Source organism: Salvelinus alpinus, chromosome 24 (genome assembly GCF_045679555.1).
Source record: "Salvelinus alpinus chromosome 24, SLU_Salpinus.1, whole genome shotgun sequence".
NCBI lineage: Eukaryota > Metazoa > Chordata > Actinopteri > Salmoniformes > Salmonidae > Salvelinus > Salvelinus alpinus.
This window is the reverse complement of record NC_092109.1, coordinates 3,645,868-3,665,623: the sequence shown is the minus strand read 5'-3', so window position 1 is coordinate 3,665,623 and position 19,756 is coordinate 3,645,868. Positions and strand designations below refer to the sequence as shown.

The 19,756-nt window shown below is 41.2% G+C and overlaps 1 protein-coding gene across 2 annotated transcripts in view; it reads right to left on the bottom strand.

Moving 5' to 3' along the window:
- LOC139552020 (mitogen-activated protein kinase kinase kinase 1-like) overlaps positions 1 to 19,268 on the bottom strand; it is a 117,970-nt gene extending 98,702 nt beyond the window's left edge. For both annotated transcript variants that reach the window (XM_071363354.1, XM_071363355.1), the window contains exon 1: positions 18,794 to 19,268. In XM_071363354.1, the coding sequence (XP_071219455.1) occupies positions 18,794 to 19,260 (467 nt within the window). In that variant the 5' untranslated portion in view covers positions 19,261 to 19,268. The remainder of the gene's footprint in view (positions 1 to 18,793) is intronic.
- Positions 19,269 to 19,756: the final 488 nt, after the last annotated feature.

The following is a 19,756-nucleotide window of genomic DNA, read 5'->3' as shown; positions in this document are numbered from 1 at the left end:
AAATTAAGTATCTCATTGAAATACTATCCTGTGTCCTCAGATTAATGCAAATGAAGGGAGTTAGATATGCACGTTTTATTTCTGTATATATGAATTACAAATCAGCCTGTACTTAAATCATGTTTCTAGTCTATTGCATAGTTACAATGTGTAATCATTGATGTCCCAGAAGCAGGAGTGGTAAACACTGTTGAAGTGTATAATTGTAATACATGCATGCAGACATTCCATCATTCAAATAATGGAGTTTGAAATGACTGAAAAAGAATGTCTCAGAGATTCATACCTGAACTGCACCTTTATTTGCCAAGGAAGAGTACATGATCAGTGAATATATTCAATGTACAGGCTACAATGTGGGAATCTCATGCGTGGTAATAACTACAGTACATGTATATAGAACTTGCATCCTTGGCACAATAAAGTTATTATATTCTACTCTATCCATAGGCTTCATTAATGCCATTCAGACTTGAAGTTGATACAACAACTATGATAGCTGAGGTTCATAGATTGGTATGAATATTAGTTCAGAACAGAACATTTTGGGGTCCATACACAGATCGGCTACATACTGTAGCTAGCTACACATCCATAAGCATACAGTTATTTTCATCCTCGACTACACATTAAGCAAGTAAATAGTTAGCTAACGTTAGCTATGTTACTTAAGCTGCATTACACGGCAAGGCAAGCTAACACAATTGTACATTCAATTTGCAGTAAATGCTTTAGCTAGCTAGATTCTTTACATCCACTGTTTCCCAAGATGACCACCTGGTTTGCTAGTTGTTTTCTCAGGAGTCAAGTCAAACTGTACTCATGTCATAACACCAGCTAGCTAGCTGGCTAATGTTAGCTAGTCAGTTAACTTGCAAAGTCGCAATTTTTGTAAATTAACTTTATGACAAAAAATATGCACAATCGTTTGTCTCTACATTAACTAACATATTCCTCTCAATTGTATGTTTTTAGCTTGACTCGTTATGACGTTATAACTACTTATATCTGCTTCCCCCGTAATGTTTTGTCAGCCATCTTTGCTGAAGAAAGTCACCAGGGACAGGAGGCACGCGTCAAATTCGTCATTGGAACCACTCGATATGATTGGTCATATAAAAACCTTGGGCCCCAAATGTGTGTGTGCTCTAACTCCCCCTTGTGGTGGTCTGGAGCAATGAACCCGTGACGCTGGGTACCCCTAAGTCCCGCGGTGTAAGCTCGCAACTTTTAAAGGAGGAACTACTGTAGCTACTACTAGCAAGGAAAGGCGACTCTTTCTTGTTTTCACAAAATGAAAACAAAAATAAAATACGTTGCCATTGCCCCCTTGTGAATGGGAGTGGGACCGTCAAGGATATCATGTTACCAAAAGGTGTCCCCGCTACTCCAAAAATCACACTCCACCCACGTGCATGCATGCACACATAGATCAGCGGAATGGAGCTTGTAGTAACCTTTAGTCTGTAGCTGGATAACTGTGTATATAGCAGAGAAGCTAGCATGGGAGTCTGCAGATATAGTTCATGAACTGCCCATGACTTTTCCTCATTTATATTGGATGAGATACTGGCTGCTGCAGTCATGAGTGGACCTCTCTCTGAGATAATGTTTGGAGCTGCTGTCCTTGTGCACATCAGGATCCTCGCGGGAGAGGAAAGCTAACAGGGGGAAAACAATGGAGCTCGCACAGGGCCCATAGGGGTACATGCATGAAACGCAAAGCACAAAACACTTTAAAAAATGTCCAAACTCAAAAACCCAGAACTCCATGGGAGCCCCTCTCAGGACAAGGGTGGCTAGTACATGGGGCAGTGGTTGACACCCCCCTACCCTCTAACTATCCCTCTTTCTTTCATTCTCCCTCGCTCGCTCCACTCACCCGTCCTCACAGTGAGCAGAGGCAACAGCAGCAGCACATTTCACAGGATTTCAGCAGGCCCTCCCCAGTCACATGTGAGAGCGACTCGATTCATGGTGAGAATCTGGGCCAAATCTACCCAGAGAATTACATGCATGGCCTCTCCTCTAGCACTACTGACAGGGAGGAAGAGAGAAAAAGAGAGCGTGCGAGAGGGAGAGCAATATGCAAAGTTGGCACTGCAGTCGAACTGCAAAGTTCTCTTCTCTGTGGAGCGGTAGATAAGTGAGGCTGACTGTCAGAGGCTACCAGAAGTCGTTTTTGACTAGACTACCAGGCAACAGCTCTATCGTAAGACAAGATAGTATCTCGCAAAGAAACCCAGAGCCTCTAACAACATGTGTAATCTCTTCCGAGACTCATTCAAACTGGCTCGTGGATAGTTGAAAAAAAGTGCTTCCCTCGCCGTCGTCAAAGGCAGGGGACACTCTAATGAGGGTGAAAAGATGAATAACACAGCAGCATTCAGCCAAGCACAAGCCAGCGTTTTCAGCAATCTGCTTGAGGAAACGTGGCTTGAAACAAAACAACTTGATCTGGGGGAGTGTGAGGAGGCCAAGGCAGCTGCCCAGATGAACACACTGTGGAAGAAAGGCGTGGCTAAGTAGGCATTTCCAAGCCCTTCCATAAACAACTCAGGCTGTAACTAATGAGGGGTAAAGTAGAGTCAAGGGACCCTCCTCGTTACGTTACAAGAGGGGCTTGGAATCAGAAGAGAGGGCCCCACAATGTATGCCTTTTCCCAGTGTTGATCTGCCAGCTACCCCCCTATGGACATACATGGAGCGTGTGCCTGGGAGAGGACCAATCAGTTGGCTCTGACACCGTCTTGTTTACAAGCTGATCGCCCATGGCGAAACCCAGAGGGGATCGGGAGTGAAAATAACAATCTATCACCCAAGCTACGATTTCAACTTTCAGTTTATCAACACGTAATGTGGTTGTAAAATTATACTTGGCAATCTGGGCCACAACAGCCTCTGGGATGAAACACAAGAGCTATTGATCCATTTTTTCTGATATTACAGGATTCCCCACTGAGGTTACAGTAGCTATGAGCGCTTAAGTTTCTCTCAAAAATGTATACCTCCACTGCTCATTTTTTGGATCTCACACGCCAGTCACCTTTTTTTAAATTTGTTTTACCTTTTTTTAACTAGGCAAGTCAGTTAAGAACAAATTCCTATATTCAATGGCGGCCTAGGAACAGTGGATTAACTGCCTTGTTCTGAATGACAGACTTTTACCTTGTCAGCTGAGGGATTTGATCTTGCAACCTTTTGATTACTAGTCCAACACTCTAACCACTAGGCTACCTGCCGCCCCTGACCGGCCTGACGCTGTTTTTGACTTGGGGTTCACTAACAGCGCACGTAACTCACAATTCCTATTCCGTCACCCTCCATACAGCCTCATAGTGTTCAATAATTGAACGATTCTTAATAAAGCTACTTTTAGGCCTTAATTAATCCCTTATTAAGGTAATAAATTAAAGTTCACGTGTGTTACTTGGTATAAATACATCAGAAAGACTAGGTCATATATATTTTATTTCAGACAATTCAAAGCAAGGTCCTCATACGCATAAATGGCCAGCTATAGTTATGCGACTCAACTCCTTCGGGTAGAACAGAGTTGGCACAACTTGTTTGTTTTCTCTCACAATTTACCACAAGTGGACTCCAATCAAGTCGTAGAAACATCTCAAGGATGATCAATGGAAACAGGATGCACCTGAGCTTTTGAGTCTAATAGCAAAGGGTCTGAATACTTATGTAAATAAGGTATTTATTTAATTATTTTTAATAAAAGTGCAACAAATTCGAAAAACTTGTTTTCGCATTGGCATAATGAGGTATTGTGTGTAGATTGTTGAGGATTTGTATTTATTTAATCCATTTTAGAATAAGCCTGTAACGTAACAAAACGTGGAAAAAGTCAAGGGGTCTGAATACTTTCCAAACGCACTGTATATTCAGTAAATGACTCTAGCCTCTCTCACCTCCACAAGCCTCCAGAACACTCACATAATATTTCATACTCTTTGTTCTTATTTCCTTACTTGCTGCTTCAAATTTGAAGGAGTGTGTAGTATCAGTGCCATATGATTTTAGGAGGCCTATTTTCAGAACATGTCGTCACGTGAAAGTGTGTGTGTGTGTGTGTGTGTGTGTGTATACACGTCTGTGTGTATGTGGGCTGTGTTGAATGCGTCTACTGAGGGCCTGCAAGAAACCCGTTGTTTTAACTGGTAATCTGACCCTGTTTAGGCGGGAACCCATGTGTTTACTTTTCACATGTAATCTCCAGCTTGCCTCGTCCTGCTGCTAACTAAACAGAATCTGGGAGGGGCGACCCTAGGCCTGCAAACACGCCTAATGGGGATGGAAATATCCAGGCCTTTTGTTGGCGGCCTCCAGCTCTTAGCGTTGAGCTAACCCGGGCTTTAAACAGACGGTTCTGGTGACTGTGGGGAGGCCCGGGCAGGCTGGTTAGACAAAATGTAAACCCCACCTCCGAACCTGAAGAGTCCAGTAATACCACTGGGGCAGGGCTACAGAAACAGGCCTACTACCAGGCTTCGCGCTCTCTCAACAACGCATGACCATTGGAAAGGTTATCAGATAAAGACTTAGTTAAAGATAGCCGTTAAATCTAGGCTTATGTGTATCCAGATTTTCATACCGACCTTGTGCCATACCAGGATATTCGGTAATACTGGATTTGAACACACGGGCCGCTGTTTTCAAAACACACTGAGGATATGTAATCCGAAGGTTAGCAATGCTAACAAGTACATGTAAAATCCCATAGAGAATGCTAACTAAATGATAACAAGCGTATTGCAAACTATCTTATACAGTCTCTGGCCTAAACTATACTAGTGTACAAGTACCGGAAAAATGCTACTCACAGTTTGCTGCATGCACAAATCAAACAGACAGCAAGGCTCTTGATCCAGGAGGGGATTCTCTGTTGTTACCAAGCGAAGCTTGATTTTGGAAGAAGCTAACCACATAACTAGATAGCTAACTAGCTATTAAAGGCACAACTGGAGAGCATTTAGCAAGTTTTAGACAGCTAACTTAATAGTTAAAAGATATCTAGCTGGTAAACATTTAGTTGTGAATTTAGTACTGTAACTAGATCATCTGGCACGTGCAACACAAAAGTGAGTGACTCACAAGGCTCCGGTCTCTGGTCGTTGAGTGTTTGTAAACAAACACCACGTGACTGGGGACTGCCAGTGAGCTTCACAATGACAAATTATGTGACAGGTGAAATGAAGAATGCAATCTTCTTCATCTACTAACATATGTGACCCGTTTCAGGAAACTAGGCGTATGTCGCGAGTCACTACTTCACAGGAGAGCCGTTTGAATGTAAACTTTTTAAAAAAATATCTAAATAGTTTTTGGGGCAGAAATGCCTTCTCGAACATGTGAACTTTCATAACAACAAACTTGTATGCCATATGTAAATACGAATAAAAGTGTTAAATTACGAGCCTAGTTGATTAAGCCACAGAAAAAAAATCAGCAACCTTCCCGCTAGCCATGATTGGCTGAGATAATGAGTGGCCTGGACATGGCGAGAGATGAGTTTGGATTGGTCTGCCATATAGCATGCTTCTGTCTATTTGAGCTGGTCAGTATGCGTAGGGTAATCCTGTCTAAAGCGGCTTTATTTATTTTTTATTGCATATTAAAACTTAACAAAATACTCCAGTATGCAAGTATCCATTTCAATAGAACATCACTGCAACACCTTTTTCAGAACACTCTGAGTGTAGCAGAGCGCAGAATAACTAAGGAATTTACAAACGCTCAACACTGGTTGAATATGGCCGGTGTCAGTAAACGTCAGCAAAAAAGCATAATTCAATTGTTGCCAGGAGCACAGTTACAGTCACCCAACGCTCAGGATAACATGAAAACAGCCTAACCAGCTCTGCTAAGGTGAGTAAAATGGTCAGAGTTTGGGTGGGGGCTGAAGTTTAAGATGATTCGTATGGCATTGCACACGGTCAGTGTGAACCAGAGTGACTTGACACAACAACGGGCCAAGCAAGCTGTACAAACAAAACTGAAATGACACAGGACGTCTTATTTAAATTAAAGGTGCTGCCGTGAGCGTTCATTCATGTATACGGGTACGTGTCTAGCTACAGTTTAAGATACAAGTTTCTAATTTTGTCATAAAGTTATTTTCATTGCAAGTTAAAGCTTACTGCTAGCTAGCTAGCTGATGTTAAATGGCTGGCTCGCTAGCAAACATTACGTTTATGATCTGTGTGTAGTAATACTATCTCAGAATGCCATTATTTGGTTAACTTTAGCTAGCTATGACAATCGGTTTGTATTGCCAGTACTCTATGGATTAGGATTACGGTTAATTATTTCGCTAGCATGTCTAAACAAAACACTCCACTTCACCAGATGATTATATGACCCATTAAGTTAGCCAGGTGTGTCTGAAGGTGATTATGGCTATCTATTGTATAATAATGCCAAAATAGGACACAAACACTTTGGTGGAAAGCTGCTGCCAACCCATGTGAAAAGCAGCACTGTGGCATCTCTACAAGGAATCGATGACGACACTTGGTACGTAAAACATAAACAACACGTTTTGATTATTTGATTGGCACTACTTTTATTGATCTCACATTATTTCTGTATTTTCCAGAGGTTTGTGTAGTCTGGCTGTGTGTTATCATTTTAACTTCCAGTTTCCAAGATTACGTTTCTGTATGCAGTGCTGCTGCTCTGCACATTTGTAGATAAGTGAAACTTACCTGACAGTGTAGCATCAAAAAATGATATTGATACAATTTACATTACTTTTTCTTTTCATTAACTTATCTTAATGTTCTTCTGTTTTTTTGCAGGTACACTATCCTTCTGACCCTATGCAGCCAGGTCCCATCTACTTTTTAACTAAAGTGGGCAAAACAAGAGCAAGTTTGTGCTCTGGTATTGTGCCTGGCGGACCATGCAAAAGCTCCAGCACAGTCTGGAACTTTACTTCCTCATCACAGGCCACAACCAAGTTTGCCCCCGACTAGTGCTTCAGCCTCATCAAGCAGCGCTTCAGAAAGACCAGAGTTAACAGTTTGTCTGAGATTCCTGGTGTTGTGAAGGACAGCACTGTGACAGGGGTTAACATCCCACAGCTGGTTGGACTGGAGGATGGTATGGTGCGGGTGGAAAGCTATCTGCTGGCAACAACACCTGACTCCGTACTTTATGCCGCTGCCACAGTTCAAGCAGTACCAGCACTTCAGGTGAATATCATTTTCATTGCATTGTATGATGTTATTCTTCTTTTCTAAACTTAGGAGGTGAATTGATGAGATTGATTTGATGTTGTGCAAGGTTGTAATGTCTTCTACATTTTTTGTATTTGTTATTTCCTGTTTTACAGCTTTGATGCTCTGGAGCCTGGTGCTGTCGTCGCCAAGGAGCGTTCAGACTCGGTCGGGACCAGGTTTCAGTTGCTGAGCAACGCTAACATCCTTCCTCCCATAGATGGTCTGCCTGCACCAGCACCACCTAGACAAATGTATATTTTTGAGAAGATCAGAGAGTTTTGCAACGAAGAGGCTATGGACATCACATGCCCTGCACCTAAGTCAAGGGCAGGACAGAAACAGGCCCACGAATATAGAATCCCTTGTTCATGCGTTGTTCGGACGGACCAGTCATCAGCACCATCCGCAGTGCCTCTATTCATATTACTCTCTAACACACATGCCATACGTTTCTGCAATCATTTTTTTTATCCTGCTGCTCAGCCACTTTACCCCTGATTGTATGCATATAACTACCTGATCTATCACTGATATTGTTATTGATATTGTTCTTGTACATAATGTATATTATTTCATTTATATTGACACTATCTATTTCTGATATTGCTACTATGCAAGTAACCATTTGGCTGTACCGTTTAAACCTTCTGTAGAGACCCATCCACTTGGCAAGATGTGGCTGGGGGTTATAGCATTTCTTTCACATGACCCGAATGGGAAAACGTATGAGTGAGCATTTGAAATAAGAGCAAGATCAAACGAGCAGGATCAAACATGTTTGCAAATATCTTTGATACAGATGTTTATTAGAAACTTCTGGGGTAGCTAGTTAGCTTGAGCTTGGTACCATCCTAGCTAGCACAAATGCAACCAGCCTGAAAACAAAGACCAGTATAAACTGCAGTTATTTTCAATATTCTCAGCAATGATTTAGGAATCCATGTGAGTAAGTATTAACTAGGTAGCCACTTGTTATTCTCCTATTCATGAAAATATCTAGCTAGCCAGCTACTTAACCCTGTTGCCCAAAGCTTACTTTATAAGCAGCTAGCTTGCTTCAACTGGCCGGATCGGGTATTTTTTAAATATTCTTTTTTCACCAGGTAGGCCAGTTGAGAACAAGTTCTCATTTACAACTGCGACCTGGCCAAGATAAAGCAAAGCAGTGCGACAAAACCAACAACACAGAGTTACACATGGGACAAACAAAAGTACAGTCAAAAACACAATAGAAAAATCTGTATACAGTGTGTGCAAATGAAGTAAGGAGGTAAGGCAATAAATAGACAAAAGTGGCGAAGTAATTATAATTTAGAAATTAACACTAGAGTGATAGATGTGCAGATGAGGATGTGCAAGTAGAAATACAGGTGTGCAAAAGAGCAGAAAAACAAAAACAAATATGGGGATGAGGTAGGTAGTTGGATGGGCTATTTAATGCAATAAAATGCAAATTAATTACTTAAAAATCATACAATGTGATTTTCTGGATTTTTGATTCCGTCTCTCACAGTTGAAGTGTACCTATGATAAAAAATTACAGACCTCTACATGCTTTGTAAGTAGGAAAACCTGCAAAATCGGCAGTGTATCAAATACTTGTTCTCCCCACTGTATATATTATTTATATATGCTTTATAATGCTTTTGAATGTCAACCCGGTATTTCCCGCCAAAACCAGAAGTATCTGGGAAAAAAGTTATTTACTCTCGGGATGGAACATTTGTAAAATACCGGGAAAATATTCAACCCAAATACATTCCCCTTGACTTATTCCACATTTTGTTGTGTTACAGCCTGAATTCAACATCTATGATATATATATATATATATCTCACCCATCTACAGACAATATCCCATAATGACAAAGTGAAAACATGTTTTTAGAAATATTTGTTAATATGTTGAAAATGAAATACATACTGTAAATATCTCATTTAAATATGTATTCACACTCCTGAGTCAATACTTTGTATATGCGCCTTTGTCAGCGAATACAGCTGTAAGTCTTTCTGGGTAAGTGTGTTACAATTACGGCACCGGATTCACGCGAATGACTGGGATTTGGGCCTGGTCTGGGAGCAACAGTAAATTCTTTGCGTCCGACTCATTAAAGAAAAAATCTTCGTCCAGTTTCGGGCGTAAGAGATGGTGGCAGAAACATTATGTACAAAATAAGTTACAAACATTGCAAAAAAACACACAAAATAGATCAATTGGTTAGGAGTCTTTAAGACCGAATTGTTCTATTTTGGCGATTTGTTTCGGTTTGTTTGTAACTTATTTTGTACATAATGTTTCTGCCGATGTGTCTGCCACCGAAGGATTTACTGCTGGTCCCGGACCAGGCCCAAATCCCAGTCATTTGCGTGAATAGGAGACGCCTTTACAGGGGACACAGATCAGGGTGACTTGTGAGAATTACTCGGCGAATGGGTAGCCCTCCACTATCCATCCTATTGGCCAATTTGCAATCATTGGAGAATGAACTGGATGAGCTCCGTTCGAGACTATCCTACCAACGGGACATTAAAAACTGTAATATCTTATGTTTCACCGAGTCGTGGCAGAACGACCACATGGATAATATACAGTTGGCTGGGTTGTCCGGCAAGACAGAACAGCTACCTCCGGTAAGACGAGGGGTGGTGGTCTGTGTCTACTTGTCAATAACAATTGTTGTGCAAAATATAATATTGAAAAGTCTCTAGGTTTTCTTCACCTGAGGTAGAGTACCTCATGATAAGCTGTAGAGCACACATTCTATATTTTTCGTAGCTGTCTATTTACCACCACAAACCGATACTGGCACTAAGACCGCACTCAACAAGCTGTATGAAGCCATATGCAAACAAAAAAATGCTTATCCAGGTGGCGCTCCTAGTGGCCGGGGACTTTAATGCAGGAAAACTTAAATCCATTTTACCTCATTTTTACCAGCATGTAACATGTGCAACCAGAAGAAAAAAAACTCTAGACCACCTTTACTCCACACACAGAGACACGTACAAAGCTCTCCCTCGCCCTCCATATGGTAAAAAAGTAGGAAGTACCAGGACCAGCAGGAAGTACCAGTTAAATCAATAAGAGCGTCGATGATGTCATCCCCACAGTGACATACCTCAACCAGAAGCCATGGATTACATGCAACATCCACACTGAGCTAAAGGGTAGAGCTGCCGCTTTCAAGGAGCGGGACTTTCACCCGGACACTTATAAGAAATCCCGATATACCCTCCAACAAACAGGCAAAGCGTCTATACAGGACTGAGATTAAATCCTACAACACCGGCTCTGATGCTCGTCGTATGTGGCAGGGTTTGCAAACTATTACGGACTAAAAAGGGAAGCCCAGCCGCGACCTGCCCAGTGACAAAAGCCTACCAGACAGGCTAAATACATTCTATGCACGCCTCAAACGGTTGATTGTCTGATCACACTCTCCATAGCTGATGTGACCTTTAACCTCCACAGGATTGGTGGGTCCCCCTTGGGGACGGTTGAGCTAACGTAGGCTAATGCGATTAGCATGAGGTTGTACGAATATTTCCCAGGACATAGACATATCTGATATCGGCAGAAAGCTTAAATTCTCGTTAATCTAAATTGCACTGTCCAATTTACAGTAGCTATTACAGTAAATACCATGCTATTGTTTGAGGAGGGTGCACAGTTATGAACTTGAAAAGTTATTAATAAACAAATTAGGCACATTTGGGCAGTCATGATACAACATTTTGAACAGAAATGCAATGGTTCATTGGATCAGTCTAAAACATTGCATATACTGCTGTCATCTAGTGGACAAAATCTAAATTGCGCAGTTGGATTTGGGCTGGAATAATACATTAAGGCCATTCTCTTGCATTTCAAAGATTGTACAAAAGAATACAAAAAAAAAGCATGGTTTTGTCTTTGTATTTTCTTTTACCAGATCTAATGTGTTATATTCTCTTACATTCATTTTACATTTCCACAATCTTCAATGCTGAGCTACAGGCAGTTGGATTTGGGTATGTTATCTTAGGCAAAAATTGGGGGAAAAGCACTCACATCAGTAGCCATGAAGTGCTTTGAAAGGCAGGTCATGGCTCACATCAACACCATCATCCCAGAAACCCACTCCAATTCGCATACCGCCCCAACAGATTCACAGATGAAGCAATCTGTATTGCACTCCACACTGGTCTTTCCCACCTGGACAAAATGAACACTTTCCGTGAGAATGCTGTTCATTGAAGACAGCTCAGGGTTCAACACCATAGTGACCTCAAAGCTCATCACTAAGCTAAGGAGCCTGGGACTAAACACCTCCCTCTGCAACTAGATCCTTGACTTCCTGACGGGCCGCCTCCAGGTGGTAAGGGTTAGGTAACAACACATCTGCAACACTGATCCTCAACACAGGGGCCCCGCAAGTCCCATCCTGCACTCCCTGTTCACCCACGACTCCAACACCATCATAAAGTTTGCTGACGACACAACGGTGGTACTGATCACCGACAACGATGAGACAGCCTATAGGGAGGAGGTCATTGACCTCTCCCTCAACGTGATCAAGACAAAGGAGATGATCGTGGACTACAGGAAAAGGAGAGCTGAGCACGCACCCATTCACAATGACGGTGCAGTAGTTGAGCAGGTTGAGAGCTTCAAAATCCTTGGTGTCCACCTCACCAACAAACTAGCTTGGTCCAAACACACCAAGACAGTAGTGAAGAGGCCAATATAACTCCTATCCCCCCTCATGAGACTGAAAAGATTTACAGTACCAGTCAAAGGTTTGGACACACCTACTCATTCAAGGGTTTTTCTTTATTTTTACTATTTTCTACATTGTAGAATAATAGTGAAGACATCAAAACTATGAAATTACACATATGGAATCATGTACTAACCAAAAAAGTGTTAAACAAATCATCAAATACATACATACATTTCATGACTTTGGAACATCTAGAACTTTGATTAATCATTGACCTTGTCCATGGTCCTTGACTTACAGCAGAGGTTAATGAAAGAAGGGAACCTATTCATAAATGGTAAAAATAAGAGAAAAGACAATGAATATCCATTTGAGCATGGTGAAGTTATTAATTACACTTTTGATGGTGTATCAATACACCCAGTCACTACAAATATACATGCGTCCTTCCTAACTCAGTTCGCAGAGAGGAAGGAAACCACTCAGGGATTTCACCATGAGGCCAATGGGGACTTTAAATCAGTTACAGAGTTGAATAGTTGTGATAGGAGAAAACTGAGGATGGATCAACATTGTAGTTACTCCACAATACTAACCTAATTGACAGAGTGAAAATAAGGGAACCTCTTTATAGAATCCAAAACATGCAATCTAAAGCAATACTGCAAAACATTTGGCAAAACAATTAACTTTTTGTCCTGAATATAAAGTGTTATGTTTGTGTACAACACATTACTGAGTACCACTCTCTATATTTCCAAGCATAATGGTGACTGCATCATGTCATGGGTATGATTGTACAGTCGTGGCCAAAAGGTTTGAGAATGACACAAATATTAATTTCCACAAAGTTTGCTGCTTCAGTGTCTTTAGATATTTTTGTCAGATGTTACTATGGAATACTGAAGTATAATTACAAGCATTTCATAAGTGTCAAAGGCTTTTATTGACAATTACATGAAGTAGATGCAAAGAGTCAATATTTGCAGTGTTGATCCTTCTTTTTCAAGATCTCTGCAAGGACCTGGCATGCTGTCAATTAACTTCTGGGCCACATCCTGACTGATGGCAGCCCATTCTTGCATAATCAATGTTTGGAGTTTGTCAGAATTTGTGGGTTTTTGTTTGTCCACCCGCCTCTTGAGGATTGACCACAAGTTCTCAATGGGATTGAGGTCTGGGGAGTTTCCTGGCCATGGACCCAAAATAACGATGTTTTGTTCCCCGAGCCACTTAGTTATCACTTTTGCATTATGGCAAGGTGCTCCATCATGCTGGAAAAGGCATTGTTCGTCACCAAACTGTTCCTGGATGGTTGGGAGAAGTTGCTCTCAGAGGATGTGTTGGTACCATTCTTTATTCATGGCTGTGTTCTTAGGCAAAATTGTGAGTGAGCCCACTCCTTTGGCTGAGAAGCAACCCCACACATGAATGGTCTCAGGATGCTTTACTGTTGGCATGGCACAGGACTGATGGTAGCGCTCACCTTGTCTTCTGAGGACAAGCTTTTTTCCGGATGCCCCAAACAATCGGAAAGGGGATTCATCAGAGAAAATGACTTTATCCCAGTCCTCAGCAGTCCAATCCCTGTACCTTTTGCAGAATATCAGTCTGTCCCTGATGTTTTTCCTGCAGAGAAGTGGCTTCTTTGCTGCCCTTATTGAAACCAGGCCATCCTCCAAAAGTCTTTGCCTCACTGTGCATGCAGATGCACTCACACCTGCCTGCTGCCATTCCTGAGCAAGCTCTGTACTGATGGTGCCCCGATCCCGCAGCTGAATCAACTTTAGAAGACGGTCCTGGCACTTGCTGGACTTTCTTGGGCGCCCTGAAGCCTTCTTCACAACAATTGAACTGCTCTCCTTGAAGTTCTTTATGATCCGATAAATGGTTGATTTAGGTGCAATCTTACTGGCAGCAATATCCTTGCCTGTGAAGCCATTTTTGTGCAAAGCAATGATGACGGCACGTTTTTCCTTGCAGGTAACCATGTATGACAGAGGAAGAACAAGGATTCCAAGCACCACCCTCCTTTTGAAGCTTCCAGTCTGTTATTCAAACTCAATCAGTATGACAGAGTGATCTCCAGCCTTGTCCTCGTCAACACTCACACCTGTGTTAACGAGAGAATCACTGACATGATGTCAGCTGGTCCTTTTTTGGCAGGGCTGAAATGCAGTGGAAATGTTTTTTGGGGGATTCAGTTCATTTGCATGGCAAAGAGGGACTTTGCAATTAATTGCAATTCATTTGATCACTCTTCATAACCTTCTGGAGTATATGCAAATTGCCATCATAGAAACTGAGGCAGCAGACTTGGTGAAAATTCATATTTGTGTCATTCTCAAAACCTTTGGCCATGACTGTAGTTGTTAAGGACTGGGGAGTTTCAAGATAAAAACATGAATGGAATGGAGCTAAGCACAGGCAAAATCCTACAGATAAACCTGGTTCAGTCTGTTCCTGAGTGGCCGAGTTACAGTTATGACTTCAATCTACTTGAAAATCTATGGCAAGACCTGAAAATGGTTGTCTAGCAATGATCAACAACCAATTTGACAGAGCTATTTGAAAATAATAATGTGCTAATGTTGCACAATCAAGGTGTGGAAAGCTCTTAGACTTAACCAGAAAGACTCACAGCTGTGATCCCTGCCAAAAATGCCTTTACAACGTATTGATTCAGGGGGGTGAATACCTATGTAAATAAGATATTTCTTTATTTCATTCAATACATTTGCAAAAAAAATATAAAAAAAAATTGCACTTTGTCATTATGAGCTATTGTGTATAGATGGGTGAGACCAAAATAATATTGAATCCATTTGGAATTCAGGCTGTAACACAACCAAATGTGGAATAGGTCAAGGGGTATGAATACTTTCTGAAGTATATACAGTATATACACTGAGTGTACAACACATTAAGAACACCTGCTCTTTCCATGACATCAGTGTTATAAAGTACTTAAGTAAAAATACTTTAAAGTACTACTTAAGTCGTTTTTTGGTGTCTCTCTGTCACGATCGTCGTGGTAATCATACTAGGACCAAGGCGCAGCATACGTAGAGTTCCACATGTTTATTAATTGAAACTAACAAAAACAATAAAGAGCAACGAAACGTGACGTTCTGTAGAGCTCACAGGCATCAACACGAAAACAAGATCCCACAAAACACAGTGGTGAAATGGCTGCCTAAATATGATCCCCAATCAGCGACAACGATAAACAGCTGCCTCTGATTGGGAACCATACCAGGCCAACATAGAAATCAACACACTAGATCACCCACCCTAGTCACACCATTCTGTGCCATTCTGAGGGTGAATGGGCAAGACACAATATTTAAGTGCCTTTGAAGGGGGTATGGTAGCAGGTGCCAGGTGCACCGGCTTGAGTATGTCAAGAACTGCAACGCTGCTAGATTTCTCACGCTCAACAGTTTTCCGTGTTAATCAAGAATCGTCCACCACCCAAGGGACATCCAGCCAACTTGACACAACTGTGGAAAGTATTGGAGTCAACATGGGGGGGGGGGGGGATTGCAACTAAATATTACGAAGGTGATCTTCATATTTTGTACACTCAGTGTAAATGCTGTACACATTTTCAACATTTTATTGAGTTACAGTTCATTTAAGGAAATCAGTCAATTGAAATAAATTCATTAGGCCCGAATCTATGAATGTCACATGACTGGGCAAAGGCGCAGCCATTGGTGGGCCTGGAAGGGCATAGGCCAAACCCACTTGGGAGCCAGGCCCAGCCAATCAGAATGAGTTTTTCCCCACAAAAGCACTTTATTACAGACAGAAATACTCTTCAGTTTTATCAGCTGTCCAGGTGGCAGGTATCAGATAATTCTGCAGGTGAAGAAGCCAGATGTGGAGGTCCTGGGCTGGCGTGGTTACACATGGTCTGCGGTTGTGAGGCCGGTTGGATGTACTGCCAAATTCTCCAAAAAACGACGTTGGAGGCGGCTTATGGTAGTGAAATGAACATTAAATTCTCTGGCAACAGAGAACGCCAATTGCACTCCTCAAAACTTGAGACATCTGCGGCATTGTGACAAAACAGCACATTTTAGACTGTCCTTTTGTCCCCAGCACAAGGTGCACCTGTGTAATGATCATGCTGTTTAATCAGCTTCTTGATATGCCACACCTGTCAGGTGGATGGATTATCTTGGCAAAAGGAGAAATTCTCACTAACAGGGATGTAAACAAATGTGTGCACAAAATTTGAAAAAAATGCTTTTTGCACGTATGGAACACTTCTGGTATGTCTTATTTCGGCTCATGAAACATGGGACCAACACTTTACATGTTGCGATTATATTTTTGTTCAGTATAGATTGTTTATTTGTATGTGTTGGGCTTTAACTGAGATTATTCTTTACAGAGTCAAATATATTTGTCCTGGGCTCAATTGGTCCTTGACTAACACCATTAATTCTCACTGTCGATAATTCTAATGTTATAACTTATAATAGTAATTGTATCCACTGGCGAATCCACAGAGAGAGTGGGGTGATTGCCATCTAAGAGCCAACATATTTCTTGGCAGCACTGCTGCCTGCCAGCAGTAACTGTTTATGATTGATTGAGAGATTCAAGGAGCCACCAACGTTAAGTAAAGTAGTAGAAGCAAAGCATTGAATATTTACATTCATGCACTTCAAAATTAATTTTATAACTTTGTACCAGAAGCATTTAACCGCAGGGCACTCCTAGGGCTGTTACAATCCAGGTGTGCAAAGCACTTAAGAGACTTAGCCAGAAAGACTCACAGATGTAATCACTGCCAAAGATGATTCTAACGTGTATTGACTCAGGGGTGTGAATACTTATGTAAATGAGACATTTCTGTATTTCATTTTCAATCAATTTGCTAATATCTCAAAAAATATGTTTTCACTTCGTCATTTTTGGGTATTATTATGTGTAGCAAGGGGTGAGAAATGTCATCCATTTTGAATTCAGGCTGTAACACAACAAAATGTAGAATAAGTCAAGGGGTGTGAATACTTTCTAGAGGCACTGCATTTGTCAAATGGCAGTCAAGCATCGATCATCATGCCACCAGAATAAGACCCTCGATGTTTATTGGAAAGGAGCATCAAGCTCATCACAATGCACTTTCACCACCCTGTGAAGTTCATCGTAACTTATTTCATTTGTTGCCTAATAAACTGCATGGTTCCCGAGTTGTAGTGGGAGGACCACATCATCGGGTGACTCCAAATGTACTTCGATATGATGTAAATGAGGTCAACATTTGCACACAAAGGCGTTTCCAACACCATTTCTCACATAAATCATTTTACAGACAAAAAGATCCCACCTTGTCGAACAAACAAATTATCTGTCAGCATTAATTCAAACTGTACCGAATCTTCCTGTTTCCATCACAGCTGTTGTTTTTTTGTTTTTTAAACAGCATGACTTTACTCGCTTAAAGCTGTGGATGGAAACGTGGTTAGTGAAATGACCAACATTTCTGTACGCTGCTTACAATTAGGAATGCTGTTCTGTTAACTTGTAATAATACAGAAATGTCCAAATGTTCTGTATATTTCATTGTGTTGTTTCTAAAGGATCAGCGGAGAGAGGACTAAAGGTCAACCTGGAAACGATTGTGTCAGAAAAAGGTTTGGGCCTCTGAGGTCCAATAGTGGGTCTCGGTGAATGCGGTTTCAGTTGGTTGTTGGAATTCTACATTTGTGCGGTGAGGGGATACTGATGTTCTGCCTTGGCCCATTATCCCGGACAAGAAACGCCACAACGGAATCCAGCTCTCTTTCCATCCATTTCTTTAGCTTCCAACATCCTATTCATCTTTCATTATACGCACAGTTCCAAAAGCCAACGTCTCATGTTGCAGCAAATTGTCGTCTCACAATCTTTCTTTTCTAAAAAAGCTGTCATTCATCCAGGGCGACTCTTGTCTTTCTCATGTGATTATGTTCAATGATCTATGCACTATATATCACTCATTAACCAAGGCTCTTCCTTCTGTAAAGGTACACAGAAGTTACATTTTCAGGGAGCCTAAGCATGCCCTGTAAATTAACCTGGAACCATAACTGACACTAAGATGTTGATTGTTAAACACTACTCCCAAAAATAAACACCTAGAAGTTGACTCATTTTTTTATGACAACCATTACAAAACAAGGAGTAAATTAGTAACATTATTATGACAGTTTGAGAGATATAATGTAGTGTGTGTGTACATTTATTTGAACGGCAGAACATTGCATAGCAAAGGATCAACAGTAGAATTGGAATACCGGCTTGAAACACGTGACCTGCTACAAATCTGAGTTTGTCATACAGAAATTATTTCAATCCAAAATGTTTATAAATAAAACAATTCTATTTAAATATTGTTTGCTTTTCACCTACGTTCTCAGTGTAATGTTATGACATTTAAATATCTTACTCGCAGACAACCAATTGCTAGTGCAACCTAGTGCTGCTATGAAACATCTGTAAATAGGCAGTGAAAAGTATCACTTTTGCCTCTATAGTTTACACAAAAAGTTCTACTGGGTTAGAGATGGAGAATTTCAGACCTTAAATTATCTGGTCTTGGAATTGGGATATGCGTTTGAATAATTATAATATATAAATAGCCTAAGCATAATCATTATTAATTCATAATTTATAAACCAATAACACGTTTACTGTCATGCTTTACAGTAAATACGCACTTGAATTCAATAAATCGAAGTTAAGATGAGGATATTTTTTTTACAAGCTGTTATGTCTGTAACTGACAGAATGCAACCAACAAAGTATTAATGATCATCAAAAATCCATGCACAAGAGCCAATCTCATAAACCTTACCTATTTTGTGTAGCGCTCACTTCTTTTGAAGTTCGGGTAGCACCATTATCGGGACTGAGATGGTCGCTGCTGTTTTTTAAATAAGTGTTCAACAATTCCTGAGCGTTATCTGAGACAGGGTGATCAGTTAATGAGTTGCTCTGCTGAATGTAGTGAGTTTGCTCTAATAAAGTAGCCTGGACCGCACCAGGCGAGGATATAGACAAGTGCAGCTGCACTGATATCGGAGCAGTCCCCGTCTCGGGAGACAGGAGCAGCGACTCAGGCTTATCCAGATCCACACTTCGGACTTTCCGTAGCTCTTTACGTCTCCATTGCGAGTTTTCCCCGGTACTACTCTTCGCCTTACCGGGACAGCTTGGAAGACCAGGAGTGTTTGAGTTTCCCTGAGGACCACTTCCAACGTTTGTGCCGTTATTCGATTCATACATTCCCGACGACGAGGTCCGGCTCCCCTCCGTCGCCATTTTCTGTCCTGGAGTTGATCACTTATTAGGTTCTATGGAAGAGGGGAAGTAGGTAATTGGGGGAGTGTCGGGCGGGAGGAGCGATAGAACAGTGACATTTAGCCTGCATACCTTAAAATGCGCATAAATTGGCGTATTTTGAGTAATTTTAGGCAATGACTTTATCTCATCTAAAATGTTAGATCAACTTTCAAAGAAGGTTGACAATGATAAGTGACTCCTGTTTAAGGCTGTCAGCATGTGATACGACTTCAAAAGGCTTAACACAATGACTGAGAATAATGTTGTAAATTTATTTTTAAACTGCAAAGAAAGTTAAACAATAAATAGGTACAAACCACTGGCAGCTGAAAACACCCAGGGCACACTAAGGGTTAAAGACATTGGATAATCCAAGCCACTGAGGTATAATAACAGCTGGAGACCGTATCCAAGTTGTCCGACCTTTGTTTTCAAGGTAATCTACTCAGGCTTGCACACCCTGATTCATGGTTCA